The sequence below is a fragment of the Falco biarmicus genome, chromosome 9, assembly GCF_023638135.1.
Source record: "Falco biarmicus isolate bFalBia1 chromosome 9, bFalBia1.pri, whole genome shotgun sequence".
NCBI classification, from domain to species: domain Eukaryota; kingdom Metazoa; phylum Chordata; class Aves; order Falconiformes; family Falconidae; genus Falco; species Falco biarmicus.
Genome location: NC_079296.1, coordinates 53346245 through 53366814, shown reverse-complemented (window position 1 = coordinate 53366814; position 20570 = coordinate 53346245). Strand labels below are relative to the sequence as shown.

At 40.0% G+C, this 20570-nt stretch overlaps 1 protein-coding gene across 2 annotated transcripts in view; it reads right to left on the bottom strand.

Moving 5' to 3' along the window:
• The window catches only part of DOCK1 (dedicator of cytokinesis 1), a 319207-nt gene that overhangs the window by 25230 nt on the left and 273407 nt on the right, over positions 1–20570 (bottom strand). For both annotated transcript variants that reach the window (XM_056351327.1, XM_056351328.1), the window contains exons 41-48: positions 16743–16884; positions 16439–16517; positions 16058–16142; positions 14328–14414; positions 10588–10764; positions 9283–9366; positions 4088–4225; positions 361–506 (exon numbers count right to left, since the gene is read on the bottom strand). In XM_056351327.1, the coding sequence (XP_056207302.1) occupies positions 361–506; positions 4088–4225; positions 9283–9366; positions 10588–10764; positions 14328–14414; positions 16058–16142; positions 16439–16517; positions 16743–16884 (938 nt within the window). The remainder of the gene's footprint in view (positions 1–360; positions 507–4087; positions 4226–9282; positions 9367–10587; positions 10765–14327; positions 14415–16057; positions 16143–16438; positions 16518–16742; positions 16885–20570) is intronic.

Below are 20570 nucleotides of genomic sequence, written 5' to 3'. Positions count from 1 at the left end.
GATTAACGTCTATACAGGTTGGGGCTTTTAGCCAGTATTAGGTTGTCTCTTACAAGCGCTATCCCCACCCCACATAGTTACTCACACGGTTGCATCACATTAATGTTTGTGGGGTATTATGATGAATCAAATCTGGAATAAAAGACACTGGGAAAAGACCCAAGCAAAAAAGCCCACGGTTCCTTATGAGATCAAACAGACATCGTGCTGCCGCACAGGAGGAGTCAGTAGGATCGGAAGGAGTAACACCCTGACAGCACCGAGATCTGGAGCAGGGTGGTGACCATCCTCAAAGCCTATAGATGCGCACACCAGATCAGGCTTTACAGAGATAAGCCCCGAATGACTATTTTTACACACCCATCTGAGCCAGGTCGAGAAGGAGTGCTGTCGGAGGAGATGGAAGACACCGATGCAACGGAGAGGGGTCTTGAAGATGACGGCATCGTGAAGGATCTCACCATAGACCGTGGCCGACTGCCTCGTCTATCATCCAGACTCGAAAGCTGCAATAAAGAAATATAATATAATAATACAATATAATCACAAAATAGCTGACATCTGTTTACCAAAAGTAACGGGGAAAGGTTCAATTTTTCTTCCATGTAGAGTTTTATATTACTTAATTATACATTGTGTGTAACAAGAAAGAAACAAATTCTAAAGAAAATCCATTTAACGGACAAGGAAGAAATATTTAGGCCCTTATAGGTAAATATATAATTTTAAACATGTTCCAGTAATTCATTTGTTTCAATGGTATTTACATGGTTTTTTTACACCTGGGCTTTAAAAAAGGAGCTTTCTACAAATCCTTTTTTTTTTTTAATCCACCTCTGCAACTGAAGTGACTGTCCTGTCAGTATATTTAAATGAAATGGAGTTAAAAAGAAAACAAGCAAAAATGAAACAAACCAAGAAAAAACTCAGTAAAAGGAACTTTATGTCAAGAGAGCCAATTTAAAGAGTGGCATCTAGGTTAAGAAGAAAACATATGAAAGCTATTTTTTTTTTGGTTTCAGACAATTTCAGAGTTCTGAATATTTATACAAGCTTTGTTAGTCATTAATAACTGATATATGCATAAAATAATTGAATTCTTTCAGTCAACAAATAAGAACGTCATGCTGTTTAATTACAGGTATATTTTCCACCCTGACAACTACTAGCAAATTGGCCTTGTACAAGGAAGACGAAAGTGATAAAACTCCCTGAATCCTGACAATTCTTGCTGGTGGGTAGAGTGAAATTAGAAAGATAACACCACCTGCGTATGACTTTCTAGTCATTCTCCCTGATGATGTAAATGTACATTACTGAAGTGACTGACATGCAAGTATCATTAATGTCAATTATTCCTGTTCTCTTTGGGAATAAATTACTATTTGAACTTTTCTCTTCCTAAATATGTTAGCCAGAATGGATTTGAAGGACTACAAACGGAACATCACTTAGAAGGAAACCGTAAAGGCTGGCATGCTCCCCAGAAGATCTCAGTGGTCCCATTTGAAAAAAAAAAAAAAAAAGTAAAAAAAAAAGTCATTGCTATAGAAAAAAAGTGAAAATTAACCTCTGAAGGAAAGCCTGTCAAAAGTACAACACAATGCTTCACTGGCACGTACTATTCCACCACGATTTTGGTCGCTTAGAGAAAAACATTGCTTGGCACTTTTTTGCTGCCCTGCCTGCTGCAGCATCTTTCTTGCTGCCTCCTTAATACAGGATGCTCTGCATCCCGCTGAGCAGAACGCTGAAGCTCTCTTCCTCACCATATCCTGCATCACCCACTCTTCAGAATAAATCTCTGTGGGATTTTCCAGAGATAATATGGAACCAAATTCACACCCTGTTTCTATTGATGTGATTGGCATAACGTCCATAAACTCAGTGGCATGCACCCATTAGTGACCACAAGCAGAAAAGGGTGCTGTTTTAGGGCTGTTCAGGTGGATCTCGGTTGCTTCACTGTTTTGAGAATCAGTTTAGTGACTGCTGCTTATTTAGAGGCAGAGGTAAAACTGAAGAACCTGTAAATGTTAACAATTGCTTTTTTTTCTATTTCTCATTCTTTTCTTTCTGAATTTATTAAGGACTAGATTGTGATGGAGCTCCCACTCTTGCCTTGGAGGGTTTAAAGATGGGAAGGCAGGAAGGGCACGAAGATGGCATAATTTTCTCTGTAATCTCCTCTCCGTGCAATTGTGCTTTAGACACTTAAGTTTTCAGGTACACGGCGAAAACCACAAATACAGATGTTTTTAGCCTTGTGGCAGAGATCACCTTCAAAATCTGAGCCCATGAAGTTATATCTGCCTCAGCACACATGTGAATTGATGCAGCACCTCCAAAAATGATGACTCAACCCCAACTAGGGCAACCAAGCAATTTAGCGTTTTCATAAGGAAGCCAAACTCACTTGCAGAGAAGCACCTACCATTTGATACCACGTCCTTCACCTGCTGGGACCTGCTAACTGGCTTTCTAAGCAGTTCATGGGATTACAGTGCAAGCTCCTTATCTGCTTCCAGGGTGCCAGGGAGAGCCAGGGGTGGAGACGAGATGGCAAAATGCAGGCTGGCAAGCTGGGTTTCCTGAGCCATGGCCCAGTAATTAATGTTCTGCTGGTGAGTTCCCTCACTTTTAGACGGCTTTTGCTGACAGAAGGTGGAACTGTGCAATCTTAATAATAACTCACTGCTTTTCCAGATCATTTGGTTTAAATACCAGTCCTTTTTGTGAGAAATAGTTTCTTGTATAGGATATTCTTGAGACCAATTTGGGGAAAATGCATATGGTCCTAAATAATACCACACTATTTGCTCTTTGGAAGGTAAGATTTTCTCTAAAAAGCGGGTAAGTGCTATAGCTTGAAGCCCACTTACATATCCTGAACCAAAATGAACAAAGCGACTCAACAGTGAGTAGATCCGACGATTCCAAGTTCAGCTAGAAGCCTTTGCAGCAAAAACGGGGAACCCCAGAATTTCCTGGCACTTCCAAGATGCCAAGGACAGGCTACTGGCACCCTGGGATGCCATCCTCCTCCTCCCAGGAGTGGGGTGCATGGGGTGCCGGTGGGAGGGAGCTGACAGCATGCCAGGTCATCTTGGTAGCTCATGCACGATAACACTGGCTACCTCCGTGTTAGAGGACAAATGGGTCTTTTCTGGTAAATAGATGTGCTTTATTTTCTGGAGCAGTGAGAAGATATGTACTGCATATCCAAGTCTCACGTACTGCTGTCATTTCACAAATAAACCTAAAAATTACAGCGCGTTTACAACACTGCTGTCAGGACTACCAGCAGGCAAAGACAAAGCTCACCCCGGCAGCCTTCAACGTGTTATTAGGACATCAGCTCTGCATAGTCAGTCCTAGAGTAATTCTAACCACTTGCATCCTGTTTTTTTTAAATAATTTTAAAACCTGATCATAGAATAGCACCCAATCCTTGTGGCTTTTGACTTTCCTCTCCAAGAGGTGACACTCAAATTAAAAGCAGAACAAAAGCCCAGTGGAAACGCCACCAAATTCTTGGCTGTATGTTAAACATGAAGCAGCAACTGAAAATAGCTTGTTGGAATGAGAAAAGCATAAACTCCAGCACTACTAAATCTCATTAAGTAGCAACTACCTTTTTATTGCCTGCCTACATTTAGGGTGATGCTACAGCACGTAAGACTGCACACTACTGTAGAGCAGCACAGCTCTCACATCTCAAAAGTAATTACATCTGCGGAAAGGTGACATTCAGCTCTAGAAGAATCACGCTATAGTGGCAATTTTATTTTAAATTTTAAACCAATTCCTTAAAAATGGAATACTGGAGAATGACACTGACTTTCAAGGAACAGATTCAGGAAATTTAGAAACTTTTCCCATACTAGAGAACGACAGTACCATCTGAACACGTCTTATAGCATCTGCTTAGTATTTAATAATTAGATGACCACTGAGAACAACCAGGCAATGCTGCATCAACATTGCTTTTTTAATCAGTGGGAGTTATAACACAGAATTACACAGTTGCCCATAATTTAAAGAAATTCCACATATTTAGGAAACATAAAGTTAGCAGGTAACTTACAACAGCGCGGACCCCGTACTGTTTTTCCACTTTGTCTTTCAGCTGCCTGAAGCAAGCCTCCATCCGCTCGTGGAACGGCCGCAGTGCCTCCGTCACCTTCTCCCCGTGAATCCGGATGCCTTCCGCCAGGAATGGGATCTGGAAAGCAGAGTTACGTTGCTTCAGTCTGCCCAGTCTTTCCTAAGTGAAAACTTATGGCAAGACTCCCACAGATGTTGCAAGAGGAGTGAAAGACCTCATGGAATAGTAGTAGTAGCAGTAGCAGCAGTAATAACAATAAAATTGATAACAACAACAACAACAACCATGACCACCACCATAATAAACCCCACAATAATAATAGCAATAATAATAACAATAATTCTCATCATCATAATCATAATTTATTGTATATGAAGCACAACAGAGTAAAAAAGGACCTAAAAATCTGTTATACGTTATTTCCTTTCTTCTCTGTTAACCAAAGTCCTTTAAAATTAATACAGCCCTAGTTCTGCCCAGTAACCACATACTGGAGGCACAGCTGAATTTATCAGATAGCACAAATATTCCTTTGATGTTATATTCTCAGGCCCCCATACACGCTGTACTTTAAAATGGCAAACTGATGAATGATGACTCTCACGCCAAGTTATTAATATCAGTCCTTTGCTAATTTCATGAAAACAAAACCTTGAAGGAGAAAATACTTGTATGCTTTCTTTAATAAATGCTATTTCTAAAACTGTAAATGAGCTACATCCTTGGACATGTATCTATTGCAGAGCAATATTTATTAATAAAACATACAGCTTTATATACCATACATTTCTCCCTCGAAAAATTTTATTTTCTTTGTAAACAGAACAGAAGAGAAAAAAAAATCAAATTAATTCTCTTTTGTAACTGAAAATAATAATTTATCTTCAGGGCTTCTGTCACAAAATACCCATGCCAACACAGGATTATATAATTACTTCATAGTGTGGAGGTGTAGCTGACCTTTTAAAATGTTTTAAGGGAGACGTTTTCATTCCCACAGCTATCCAGACATACCATTAGAGTTTTCTACCTCCAGCTTAGGAAAAATATTTCCTCTTTCAGGTCCATTTCAGCCCACACAGTGCTCTGATTCTAAACTAGATATTCTCTGCAGCAATCAAGCTAAGAGGCTTCTGCTTAATAATTCATAATTAAATCATAATACTGATTAAAAACAGATTTTTCTAATAAGACTGAACAGCAATCAGAAGGAGTAGCTTTATTAGTAAGGAGAAGAATAAATACACAGATGAATTACAGATGAAATAACTTGAGAAATCTTATCCAGATGATTCTCTGTGATTTGGCACTATTGAAATGGACACAGTTTCTCCTCCTGAAAGACTGCAAAAGAAGCAAGAATAATGAAAAAAAAAAATTATTGTAGTCACTTCTATTTACAGCCATATGGATTTGTACTCTCCAAAAATTAAACATCAAAAGCAGAAAACTTCCCTGCTTGGAATAAGTAAAATAATTTCCAAATTGTTATAATTATCAGGCCACACTGTGACCCTCCTATTTTGCAGGTGTCAGTGGTCACTTGGCTCATTTATTTAAAAGAACCTGCTGACATTTTAAATGGATTCTTTAAAAAAGTATCAAATTACCAAGATGAAGTGCATGTGGGGTCCGAAGCTTCAGCTCTGAGATAATTTTTACAAGCAGAAAATGCACTAATGAGCCTGTCCTAGGGATCAGCCATCTGCAATTTAGAAAATCAAACAATGTGAAGTAAATGACATTTTTTTTGTAGGAAAATGTCCCAGTCGGGAAAAAAAAAAAAAAGAAAGAAAAAGAAAAAGTAGGTGCTTCCTTCTGTGCCCCAAATTGAAGGTGCTAAGGAGCATTTCAACTGTTGGCATGCACCAGGCGTACACCACCAGCCCTGGAGAACTTCTGGAACTTGGAGAAATAAAATAACGGGAGGGCTGATGGGCAGGGCTGCTGGGAGCGGGCTGGGCTGGGAGAACGTGAGCACCTAAAGGCTGGTGGCCTCCTTGTACGGGAACTGCTGGGAGACCAAGGAACTGGCAAGAGGAGGCACCAACTATAAGGGAATGAAAGAAGACCAGAAACCACAGAAGAAGAAGAAAATCCTTGCTATTCCTTTAAAGAAGCTGAATTTAATAAACTTCCCGTGGCTTTGCTATAGAACTTCTGTGAGATTTCTGAGTCACGGTATTTGGTCTCCCTGTCCAAGACCACTTAATCCTTTAAATATTTATTAAGTACGGAGAGAAAATACCTTCATACTGTTATACCATTTCTGCTTCACCGTCCTCTTCTAAATTCCAAACTCTTCTGACACCTCTTTTCCAGACATCCACACAGGGAAATCTGGTGACGAGCGACACTGAATTTTAAACCGGTAGGAATCTTTGTCGGATGTGGAGACAGAGGCAGAATTTTGCCACGTTCACTATATTGCCAGTTCGTTTGGCTTTGAAGCAATGGGGGGGTTTGCTTAGGGCTCTATTTCAAAAAACCCTACAGGGCGTCCTCAACTTTGGACAGATGAACAAAACAGTAAAGGTAACGTAAGTAGCTGAGCTAGAAATGAATGAGCTGAACGAGAAAGGAAACCAGCTCCACATAACACTATTTTGTAACTCTAATCTTTGTCGATACTAAAATTTTATACACTTTCACTGCAACTTAAAATTATTCCCTGATTTTCTTTTTTTTCTTTTTTTTTTTTTTTAAGATCTTGATACGCTTGGCTGAAAAGAACCAAAAAGCTACATAGATTTGAATTATTAATCTTAAATCTTAAAAAGAAAATCTTTCATAATAATGGTATCATAAAATATGATTGTAAAATCTATGCTAAAATTCTTTCAGCTATATAGAAGCAGCACAAGATTTTTATGTGACATACTAGTTTTGGCATGCTGTAAATATATTAGCTAAATACAGACCAATTAACTTCATTGATTATTCATGTCATTACCATAATTTCAATCAATCATTTCATTATCTTCATGTTAAAATGAAAGATCCGTTTGAAATGATGTAGTTGCATGGAAGCATTTTTTTCTAAGTTGGAAAAGCACTAAGATGGACAAAAATGGACATTGCTCTACTCATTATATTTATCTGAAAAAATAATAGAAAGAAACTTATACATAAAGTTCACAGGAATTATAAAAGGACAATATCCTGAAGAGCATGAATTCCACAGCACAATGGAGGAAAAGATAAGGAGATAGAACCCCCCCTAAATTTAATGAGTCAGGTGATAATACGATTGTCAGGCTACTCTTTCATATATCCAGATTGATTTATACAGCATAAAGAAAATCTCTGTGTGATTGCAAAACTCCAAGCCCCACATTATTGAAAAATGAAAACTCATTTTCGCTTTCAATCACTGTCAAGCCCATGATGAATTCAGACCACTGCCTCACTTTGGGAAGTTTCCATAACAACTCCCTCCCCTGACACCAGCGGATGCTGGCAGCCAGCTCCCCATCCTGCTCCCGTCTCCTCAGCTACCTCTGCTCTGACAACTGAAAACAATTTGAGGCGAGGTTTAAGTCTTAGGATAGACTAAATGTATATGAAACAGCTAAGGTAATTTAAAAGCACCGATTTCCACAGTGAAAGGGTTAGACCTTTTAGTAAAAAGATTTTTCAGATATAAAAATAGTTTTTCTATCTTTTCCTACCTTTTCTTTCTCTTTTTTTTATTTTTTTTTTCTGGTTGCTATCAATACTGATGGGAAATTATGTATTTAAAACCACTGAATAATTAAAATACAGTGTGATTAGCTCTCATACATATTTTCAAATAATAATATTATTCTAATACACGAATGTCACCAAAGTGAATCTTGGCTGAGGAAAAGTGTGTTTGTAATTCATTTGAAGTATCGCTATCAGAGGCAAAGACGAAGAGCTGACGTGAAGTTAAGTCTTCTGGGATAAAATTATCTTCCTCTATAAAACTTAAAGCTCCTAAAATCTAATCTTCTGTAACAGCTCACAAGAAAATAAATAAATAAATAACCAAACCACCAAATAAATAAATAAATACTTTTTTTTTCCCAGACCAAAAGAGTGATAGTTTTAGGGTCTTCAGTGGTTTGGTGGTGGTGTGGTGGTTTGGTTTTTGGTTTGGTGTTTTTTGTTTGGTTTTTTTTTGGATTCTGCATCTTTGGTTCTACTACCTCTAAGATTGAAACCAATAGAAATGTAAATGACTCCCTTTATTATAAAGAGAGAGCTGAATATAAAAAGACAATTATGCACTTTCTTCTTCTGTGGGAAAAACATTTCCAGTCGTTGGTATTTTTTTTAGTTACCATGAAATTATCCTGAGACCACTGGAAAAGGCCTGGTCAACAACTATGGAACAAAACTGGAATTGTTTCTTGTTTGTCCTGAAAAATACTCTTTGGTACCTGTAAATGCAGCTCTTCACGCAGGAGGGCTCCTGCTTTGTGTCGAGCACAGGGCTGGAAACCTGCCTTCCAGTCCCAGTTTAGCAATTACTACCTATGTGACCCCGCATTTAAATGGTTTCTACGCTAACCTGTCATAAAAATACCAGGGAATTCACATGCGTTGTGCATCACTGATGCTTTCGTACCATGTTAAATTACACAGCAAATGAACTATGTGAGCATCTAGATGAATTTTGCATGCAAATTAATTTTTGCAACTCTCACATGTAGTATTCTGTGCTAAAAGGAACTGTAAGTGTACTTCGAAAGTACTTAATAAATGGAAAATATGTTGGTTGGAGAAAGAAGTGAATAGGTAACTAAAACCCATCCCAGTGCCTGCAAGTGGGAGGAGGCACTCAGGGCTGGGCATTTCAGCTTACTGTCCGAGAAGAATTTCTGACATCAGCCTCATAAAATGAAAATGCAAAACTAAACGGCCAGTATTACCAACCAACATTATTACAGAATATTTTCAAATTTGATATAGATGGGACATTTTCACGGTATTAGGGTTATAAATTAAAAAAGGAAAAGAAAAACCCAAGTTGATCATGTTTGTTCCTTGTGGGTTTATCAAATGACAAATTATGTCGCATTTGAAAAGATGAACTTTAGTTCCAGTTCCAGGGCAGTTTTAAATGGCAAAGAATGTTCTCAAAAGTGACATGAAACTGCCTTTGTACAGCAGTTGGCCCAGACCAATCTGACTTAAGGTTTCTTTACCTGCCAAGCGATCAGGTCCTTCAGTTTTTCAATCTTGTCATGATCTTCTGGATGCTCATGAATATATTTTTCAGTGAAGAAGGCCTAGTGAAGAGAGAGAAATGAGCAGTTACTGCAGAAAATGAATCAACCTGTACTACCATAGAAGAATTACCTACAGCAAAGATAAATGAATCAAACAAAAAGTTTTGCAAAATAGCAGCAACAGCTCCAAATACAAAATGAAAATCTGGGAAAGAGACATAGAATGTAACAAGGTTTTGAGATTAAGACATTAATCTCTTGCAACCAGTAAAGTAGGCAGATGAGCGCATGGTGATTGAGACCAAATCTCAAGGGTCACCCTACAGAGGACTTGGCCCAGGCTCTGTGCTCTCTGAGATGTCCTCCTAGCAGTTCCCAGGGTGTAAGAACTTTTAGTAGATGAAATGGCTGAGAGAAGGACATAAAGGGTCCTTCAGGGATAAACATGTCCATCAGCATGTAACTTCTCTGATTATGTTACAACACACATGTTGTTTGTGCATGATTAATTAAAATTATAAAATAATTTTAAATTATAAAATAAAAAAATATAAAAATATTATTAATGTTCACAACATAAATAACAGATACAGCGTTTATGGTTTCCCAATGTTAGTATCTTATCCCGCATAACTTTAAAAGCTAATGTTGTAAACATGCCGCTAAGATTATGTAGACATATTTGCAAGTGACTGGTATCTCATAAGTCTCTACCATTTGATTCATCCTTTAAAAACTCCTGCACTGGAAAGCAAGGGAGAGAATTGCAGTCGGTTACTTTGGGCACTGAAGTTCACCCAGAAATTCCTGCTTCAGCTCCAATGCCCAAGCACATCAGAGCACACATGGAGAATGTCATCAGTCTTGGTCTCTAGTAATTGTCCACCACATCCCTACATAATTACTCTTGCTGATAAACATATCAACCAACTGAGCCAGGCTGGATGGGGCTGGGAGCAGCCTGGGCTGCTGGGAGGGGTCCCTGCCCATGGGGGGTGCGTGTGGTGGAACGAGATGGTCTTCAAGGTCCCTTCCAACCCAAACAGTTCTGTGATTCTACGATGCGATGAACTCTTACTTCAAATGTAGAAAGACACAAACGTATCCATAAATATCAGAAAGACATTACAAATCTGAAGTTTTAAGCATCACCCTACAAAGCCCAGAGGAGGGGAAACACATGTGCTATTTCTATACGAACAGCCGCCCGCCCCGCAGCACGCCAGGGCAGTGCAGGCTCCAAGAGGTGAAACATTGCAGGAGAGAGAATTTTGACGCTACCTTCTCATAGTTTGTGAACCCTCCCATGACTGCAGGATCCACAATGCCATTCAGGAGCATCGAGAGGGGGTTGATGGGTAGATTTGGATCATTTAAATGCTGTTGAACCATATTATTGATCTTATCATTTGTCAGCTGCATGGTTTCTATTGCATTTTCCAGTGGACTAATTTCAACCTAAAATAAAAACAAAAGGAAGTTTTAATCAAGGAGGAGAGTTTTTAACCTGACGCAGAACTGGCTGTCCACCAAACCACCACTATTAGAAACATTCCAGGAATTTCAGAACAAAAGATATTTTAACCAATCATTAACAGAAAGGGTGGTTTCAGGCGTTTAGATTTTGGGTATCTGTACACCACAGGAACTGATACAATAATCAATATCAGCGGAGAAAGTCAAATGCATTTTGCTGCTGTAGGACAGACTACATCTCAGCACAACAGCAAAACATTTAGAAAGGCTCTGACAGGAATCACGTGAGGTTTTTGGAGGATTATGGAGAACATGAGAGATTACGAGTCAGTGAGTTTTAGCAGTACAAAGAAGATCCAGCTTAATGTAACAGCAAGAAAGAAATGATAACTTAATGTGGATTTTCTGATGGAAAATGTAATCCTAAGGAGCTCAAAAATCAAGAAGATGTTTTTGCAGTGATTATTTTAGTATATTTCCAAGGAAATCATGTTTAATATGTTGAAGAGATGACTTTTAAGCTATCTGCTGTGCTTTTTCCCACAAGGTTGCATTTTCTTCATCTGAAAGTTGATAACCTGAAGTAAGAAATTTTCTTCCTCACATAGCCTGGACTTCAATGAGGGGAGCTCCTCAGATGTCCTCATGGGGTGGATTAGCTCTTATACTGTGTAGAACTTGCTTTATTTTAATTGACTAATCTCCAACTACTATTTATGATCAGATACTGTTTTTCTGCATGTCAGCTGCTCATGTTGTAAACGCAGTATTACAATACTTAAAATATTGCTAAAATACGTACATTGAGTGAATAGGCTAAAAACTGCTAACTTGCAGTGATCCAGAGTGTAGACAGTCTTCAGCGGAAGACATAACCTACTTACATTAAAAAAATGATGTGGTAGGATCAGAAAAGGAAGGTTAATCGAGGCCTGCGAGGAAAACGCAAGTGTATATTTGATTACACCCTAATTTACATAAATGCTACATAAACAAAGAAGCACTTCTACCTGGCTATCAGTTGCTTACCATGTTTCTGAGAAGCACTTATAATCAAATCTCTGTAGTTGCTACTCTTACACCTGCCATCTGATTACATCTAGGATGTTTTAATTAGCATGTTTAAATGTCTGCCCGGTGAATTGTTCTGGAAGGAAGCAGCCGGCCGCGGTGCTGCGGTGGCTGCGGGGCAGCCCAGGCTCCCTCGGCCAGAGGACGGCGGCAGGTCAGAGCCGAACGCGCTACCCACCAAATCTGGACCGGGAAAGTGAGACCGTATTCAACCGCTGATCCGGCGAGAACTGTCACGAACACTGTAAGCTAAATTTAGGATTCTGTCATTTGTATTAATGGCCTTATCACTACGCAATAACTTGTTGATGAACCATTGCTTTTAATGCTCTTGAATATCTACAGAAATCAGCACTCGTTGAGCTGACAGACATCTTTTTTGACTTTTGTGTATCGGCAATCATGGCTTTCTTTCTCATTCTCCTTTCTTTTACTACTCTTACAATCCCCCCTCTAATTTTTTAAAAGCAGATGGAGAATTGCAGTTCCCATCCTAATACTGTATACTGTGCTTTGGAACTTACTGAAAGCTATTTATTAAAAATACCTATACTTGTAAATCATGAGCCTTGTTCCAAGTACCTTGCTAACTCCGGACACTACGCCACCTATTCAGAGCAAACAGAAATGCTATACATTTGCAACACTAGAAAATGAAACATTAAAACAGAAGGAAGATTAGCATTTGTCCTTTTTAAACTAAGTGCAATTCAAAAATCCAGTTTCTAAGTCACTGGCTGGCCTCAGCAAATTTTTCCCCTGAAACCACTTGTGTCCGGCTAAAACAAATCAGGTACAGAATAATGAATGTGTACAACAGATTCCTTGCAGATAATGAACCGATTGAAAAAGGCTTAGGTAAAAGTACTCAGAAAGAATTCTAAAAGCAATCAGATTTAGGGAAATTATGCATGTTCCTATGGGTTATGTAACATAATACACTGCATTTATTAAATTACTCGGTTCTCTCTCAGCACTGATTTGATATGATCTCACCTCTTCCTTTAAAGATATTCCAGGTCCATCAATAAAATATGAAATGTGCAAAGCTACTTTAATTCATCCTCTTTAGTAAAACATCAATATCTGTATCTATAATCAAAATTTAGCATTGCAGGGATGTAAACCTTGTGATCGTGCTTCCAGCATTTTAGCTGGCAGGAATCTTGAAGAAAGTCAATACCAATTTTGCGGTAACTGTGCTAGAGCTAGGTCAAAAGGTATTCGTTGCCATCTTCCCACATATTATTAAGTTCTATTCTGGTATAATTTTTCAACTATGCGCCCAATATAAGCCTTACTTACAAAAAGCTTATAGAAAGCACTCTGCCAGGATTTATGCACATTTCGATGACAAGCATAGCGTTAAAGGTGCGTGTATACAAATTGCCTGCATAAAGCAGCCTGTCAGGCTGCGCTCTTAACTCATAAGGAAAAGAGACTTTCATCAGATTTTCCAGCCTTTACAAACAACACTTTTTTGCAATCATGAAGATAAATACAATCTTCTCTATCAGGATTATATTGAAAACACAAAATTCATTAAAAATTCAATGCGTTTTATTCAGCTGCCTGTTACTGTCAAACATCACATTCATATTCTGTTACTATAGATACCATAGTAATTTTCTGCATTACTTCTGTTCATCTAAATACAACTGTCCAACACAACCTCAATGGAGCAATGAAAAAGGTTTTAATTAATCATATGCAAATTGTTCTTTTCCTTTAAAAATAAGCCTCACGAGAGATTTATAAACTGCAGTAACAATGTTTTTATTGCTACTTAAAAATTACAGCTGCGCTAAGAATAATTTAATCTTAAAGGCATTTAATGGGTATGTCTTATCTAAACACTCTAAATGGTAGAACAGAGAAGGGCGTACTTCAGAGTTACTCTGCGAGGTTGCTAGGGGTATATTTTAGCTAACTCTGGAAAAGAAACAAAACCGACCTTCAGTCACAAAGGATAAGCATAGAAAAAATGCAAACACATACAACGCATCTGATTGATGGTATATTTTCAATAAACTACCATCAAACCACCCAAATCCCTCTTTTCCAAAATTCAGACTAGTTTTATTTTGATGTGGCAGGGTTCCCCTGAAACACCTCGGGTCTCTTTTGATTTCGGGCACAAGGCTCACACCACAGGCTGCAATGGTCACCTGCTGAAAGCCAGGAACGCTTCCCAGCAGCACTTCAAGCATCCGATGGGCCCTTGCCCGAAAGGCCAGGAAAAGTCAGCCCACATTTCCTTCTCTCAGGAGTGGGAAAGCGTTACTTGAGTCACCCTCCATCAATAACCAGCATCCTCAGCAAGCAATTTCCCCTTGCCTTAGCATGCCAGATACAGTCCCATCGATTGCTTGTTCACAGACCTGAAGCGCAGTCACACAGAAATCCAAACGCTCCCTGGCTGTTTAAGAGCCCCATTCTTTTATGCGATCTCAATAAAGCCAAATTGATCTTACCATGAAAACTGATTTGACTTCAAACCACCTCAGAATCCCTGGTAATTTATACGCTGTCACATAGATGGTTCTCTCAATCCACATATTCTGCAAACATCACATAAACAGCGCATTATCAGATGGATAGCTTTTATCTTAAGCGAAGCCTTAGAACATTATCACCAGGAAAAGGAACCACAGTACGACAGACATTACGAAGCCGGGGGGAACTTCAGGGGGTATCTGCTTGGGGAGGGGATGGGGTGGCACTGGTTCAAATTTGATACATCATTTAGTAGAGAACAACTGCTCTCTTACCAAAGGAGAACGCTATGTGAAAAATCCACCGGTTTTACCAGACTGCCATTTTTCCCACAAGGGCTTTTAAGTACCATCCTCTGCAAAACCACATCATCTTGATATGGGGAAAGCTTCTGCCCCAGGAGGGCAGGGGAGCTGGGTTCCCCGGAGAGGTGGTGCTGTCTCCATCCTCAGAGGTTTCAAGACCCGCTGGGGTAAAGCCCTGAGCAGCCAGGTCTGACCCAGAGCTGGCCCTGCCTGGGGCCGGGGTTGGACCCAAGGTCCCATCCTGACCTGAATCTGTGATTCTGTGATTTCACCTGAGCTGTAACCTGCAATGGCTTCGTTGTAACGTCTCACTGGATTGAATGGAAGGATGCGTGAATTAACATCTCTTCCTCCACATGTGTGTATTTGGTTCATAACCAATGTCAAAGGCATTTCCTGATCCGATTTGGTTACAACTGGCATATGTTGGTGGTTCCTCTTATTTATTATGAGTTTTTTTAAAAACGGAATTGTTTATTCCATCCTCCATTAACAGAAGAAGTAATTTCAACGTGATTTAGATACACCTAAATTTTTTTTATCTATACTCAAAAGGTATCGTGAACTGTAGTGCTCCAGTCTAGCATTATGCTTTTAGAAAAATAGGATCTCCTACCACCTCAGCTAAACCCACATAGATTAGTAAATTATAAATTTTTGATATAACAGCCATCAAGGGAAGTCACATACACTAAAGGAGTCTCTGAATGAATACCCAGTCTTAGCTGTAGGAAACCAAGTACTCAGCATTTATTGGCACGTTTAGTAGATTAGAACCTGCTACTACACAGAAAACCGAGTTCTTTGCTCAAGAAATGATGCATTAATTTATTACTTTAATTACTACTACTACTTTACTACTAACTGCGCCCACTAGAACCCCTGTGAATAAAATGGTGGCTATAAAAAAAAGGCAATCAACTTGATGTAACCTGTTGTAAACGTTTTGATGAATACAAGCTGTGCTCAAAGGGAATTTTATTGACCATTAGATGAAACATATGGTTTAGTAAAAAAAAAATGGTATTACTGCAAAAAGATTTTTAGATGCCTGACTAGAATCTTCATGGAAAGACAAGATTTCACAAGAGACATCTATCTTTTCAGGTATAGCCATTTTAAAATTTCTCAAAACAGCTGGTTTTTAACAAAGCAAAAACAGCTTTGTCCATTTTTTCTAGTGGTATAAACCAGAAAACGATAAATTGGTTTAACTGAATTTCTATGAAAAATAATCACATTTAAACCTAGCATTTATTTTTCAACAACCAAAGCATAATGAATGTTTCAGATTCTCAAAATAGAGGGGAATAAACAAGCAAACTCCAAAAGTATTCTATTTTCTTTCTTTCTTTCTTTCTTTCTTTCTTTCTTTCTTTCTTTCTTTCTTTCTTTTTTTTTACCGCAAACTCGTTGTCTGGGTTTTTCTCTCCTTTCCGAACAGGGCGTGAATACTCAAACCGTTGGACTTCATTCACCCTATAGAAACTGAAAAAAGGGAAAAGGACAATCAATACCAAATGCCATCTGTTTAGGAATTGCTGCTAAACTCTAGTACTAGAAAAAAACCCAAACACTTATGCATAAATATAACATGTTTATGGGATCATGGTTTTCCAGGGGGTTCGACGGAATCTCTGCTAATATTAAGAATACCTATGAAATGTCATCACAATTACTGCCGTCCTTGACCGTGTACAGATTTGTTATACAACAACAGGAACCAGTTTAAATATTTATTATAAAGGAGACGGACTGAAATTTCAAAACCAACCCAAACTCACCTCACGATCTGTTCTGACACCGGCCTGTGAAATTTAGACGGTAAATCCAGTTTTGGCTTTACAGTAAAGCACTGAATATCTGAACACAGGGGTTAAGAACCGAACAGCGAATCTCCGTCACACAGGGGCAGCTCAGGGGCACACAAAAAAAGGGACAAAAAAAAGGGCACACAAAAAAAAGACACAGAACAACCAAATGAACGCGTTACACCCACAAAGGCAGAAGTGCAACAGTCTCCTGCTCGCGTTGGCTGTAAATACTCAACGCGTGCGGCTGCAGGAGCCACGTACAACCCAAGGATACACTGGCCGGAGGAGCCTTTGATGTCATCACCCGGTGCAGACGTCGTCTTCATTTTTTCGGCGTTTGGAAACTGAGTCAATAACCTTGCTTCAAAGTCTTCGCGGCGTTCATACTCCTTTCCTCGGTAAATGAAGACTTTGTTCTGGAAACAAATTGAGAGATGAAATCCTAAGACCAGTGTCCACAGTAATGAACTGGGATCTCAGAAGCATTGACTCCAATGCTGTTAAGTGAGAAATTTTACATTCCTCACGTTACAATATAATCGATAGTTTACAAATCTTTTATGCCACTTCAATAAAGCACAAGTGGATTTCCTTGCCTCCAATTCAGCAATGAGACCATACAGCACACACCTTTAGGCGTAAGTACAAACCACGTTCAATTCGACAGGATCCAAATACGTTATTTCCAAGATCTATAAAATAGGTGCCCATTGAAAACATATTAAGAGAAATTACGTCCTCTACCAAATTCAAGATCTCCCTCCGTAATTCCTCTCATCCACCGTCCTCAGCTAATGTTAGAATTGGTTTAAATAAAAAGAGGTAGGCTTTTGATGCACAAACATTTATAAAAAGCACTGAGGTGAGCAAGCAAGAGTAGCAGGGAACAGCATAAACAGAAAACAATGCTGATTTTAGGAGGAAAGTCCAAAGATCCTGACTCTTTCAGAAATATTGATACACCCTGGCCTCCATATTAGTTGATTAGATTTCTGCCATTGTACAGTTGTCTGCACACAGCATAACTTTCAAATTCAGTATATTGTATTTCTAAGTATCGGTTTCTTCTTCTAACCATAATGAAAATTAAGATATATTTTATACAGTCCATTTATATACTGAACAAGCACATTAAATTCTAAAGAAAAATGTAAAAGGCTACTTGCATTTTTTAACTGGTCAAACATATGAAAGTTTTGATATCATCTCATCTCAAACTGAACATTTGGTGAAAAAATTATACAGCACTTATTAGAAAAAGGGAGTTATGGCTGGGGTAGAAAACTGGAACAGTTTATGTTTGCCCAGTTGGGCTTAGTACTGCAGTGGTGCCTTTTGAAATGCACAGTAGAGGCATGAATACTCTCTGTTTAGGGAAAGAAAAAAAAAAAAAAGAAGAAAGAGCAGACACCTAAGAAGTGTACATATACCTGTAATTAATGTATATATAATTCAAAGGGAACAGTGCAGTAGAAGAAGTTTGTGTTGAGGATTTTCTCAATCAGCAAGGCATTTATAGCCTATTTTTCAGAGTTTTTATTGTTCATTTATTGCAAACTGACCAATCCACACAGCTTTTGTAAAGGATGGTGTTTCCCCACACTTAAAAACCCCCAGTCCTTCACACTTGTGAAGAGAAAAAGCAGTTCAATATTAATATATCAGATTAACACTACTCTGCCTTGCATCCCTTTGACTAATTGGTTTATCCTCCCCCTCTGCTCTGCCCTGGTGAGGCCACATCTGGGGTGCTGGGTCCAGTGCTGGGCTCCCCAGTTCGAGAGACAGGGAGCTACTGGAGAGGGGCTAGTGGAGGGTACCAAGGTGATGAGGGGACCGGAGCATCTGCCTTATGGGGAAAGGCTGAGAGAGCTGGGCATGTTCAGCCTGGAGAAGAGAAGAGGGAGAGGGAGAGGGCATCTCACCAGTGCCTACAAAGATCTTAAGGGCGAGTGCCAGGAGGATGGGTCCAGGCTCTTCTCAGCGGTGCCCAGCGACAGGACAAGGGGCATCGGGCACAGGCTGCAGCACAGGGGCTTCCATCTGAGCGTGGGGCAGAACTTGTGCGCTGTGAGGGTGAGCACGGGCACAGCTGCCCGGAGAGGCTGTGGGGTTCTCCTGCTCTGCAGACACCCCAACCCGCCTGGACGCGGCTCTGTGCAGCCTGCTCTGGGGGACCCTGCTCTAGCAGGGGGTGGGACGGGGTGGGCTCCAGAGGGCCCCTCCAGCCCCCACCATGCTGTGATTAACACAGCACTTAACGGGAAGGCTGTGTTGTGCTCTCTGCATTCTTGCCTGTATGCCCAGGGTTGGGTCCGAGGCTGGGTCAGCCTGGCCCATGGCCCCCCGCTCACTCGGCCAGAAGGGTCCGCTCTGCCTGCTGCCGTTCCAGGGCAACCCCTCGCTGCTGAGCAGCTCCTGCTTGCGGGATGTTCCTGGTCTTTCTAGGGGGTAACGTGCTCTCTGTTGAGAGTGACGGTACATGTGACAAAATTCCAGGGTGACTGACAGCTCGTCCCTTTGAAAAGTTATCAGTGACTTTATTGTACATTCATCATTTTGAAGATTCCTGAAAATGCAAGTCTTCCTTCACTACAATATCATACTAATTAAATCATTTTCTAGAGGAAAGGATTAGCCAATCTTAACAGTGACTCCTCATTGGATATTAAATGTTTTTTTTTTCCTGGTGAAGCTTAAGAAACTGTTAGTAAACCTTTTACAGAAATCTTATTAAAGTTTTTTTACTTAACGTGCCACAGACAGGTTTTGCTGTTTGATGCTTGAGAAAAGCTATTGCATGTAAATTACTTTACACGTATTTCAAACAGCAAAACCAATTCTTAGGTTTTCTGCATTGAATCTCTCTCGACTCGGTCTTTTGCTCCACACAGCAGCTTGCACGTTATCGTGGTTTTACATCTGTTACTACCACACGGCTTTGCCAGGTTGCAGAATTGCATTTCACTCACGTTGGGTGGCTCTGGGCACCAGTGACCCTGCCACCTTCCAGCAGGCTCAGGGTCCCTTTGGCATGAATTGCCCAGCCCCAATCTGGAGACCGAGCAGCGGGCTAACACACGAGAGCTCATCTCCCAGTTTTTGCTTGAAGGGCTGCATGCAATGGGTGCTGCAAAACACACTCTTACCCTGGGGCCAGCTTTATTCCTGACTGCCACAAAGAACTGATAATTTGTTGCACTTCCCAGGGGGCACAAATGGTATGAGTACACCTGTAGTACAGCATCCCAGGGTGTAGGGAAAGCCATATGTATTTGCTGCTTTTGGGGATGATTCAAGAATTTCAGCTTCTCCACAAGGGCTTTAGTTCGTTGGTTGCAATGGAGGCTTTTTCCAAATGAACGTACACACGTTTTATTCCTTGGGATTTTTTAAAGCCTTTCCCTACTTCATTTTAATACACAATGAAAGACCAGCCGACCACAAGTAACCTGACGAAGCCAGCTGTATCAGCTCTCCCTGGATTTATCCAGTGAGCTGGACTTGAGCGTAAGCTTGGGTTTGTGCCTGGTGTTTATTATGGCTTAACCTGAGAGAGTTAATATGGAATCACTCAGTTATAAACAGGAACACATCTCCTAACTGAGTATTTCTAGGAGGAAACCCACCACCAGCCCCTGGCCTGAGACTAAATCTCTCTGAGTCTCATGGACTGAGAGAATAATCTGAAAATAATAGTAATAACGTTAGCCTTCTGTCTCTTGACCTGCCTTAATTGACTGTAACTCTTCCACAGGGAGACAGTCTCCTTCCAAACTGAAAATCCTCAGCTCTGAAGGCAGACACGAGCAGCACAGCAGCTAAATAAATAAATAGCTAACGTGTTATTTCCATGTCACTGACTGCCCAGTGCCCCAGTCCAAAGAATCACGACACAGATGCAACTCAGACTTGTTACCCACCCCCCCCGCCCTTCTTTAGCCACTGATTCAACTCCATAACAATCCTGTAACCAGTGGAAAAACTCTAAAATGCTGCCAGACTTACATTACTGGCACCAACTAAGTGACACATGCTGTAAATTGACAGATGACTCGGGAAAATCAATGCAAAAGATTGCTTTTTAAAGGTATCACACAGA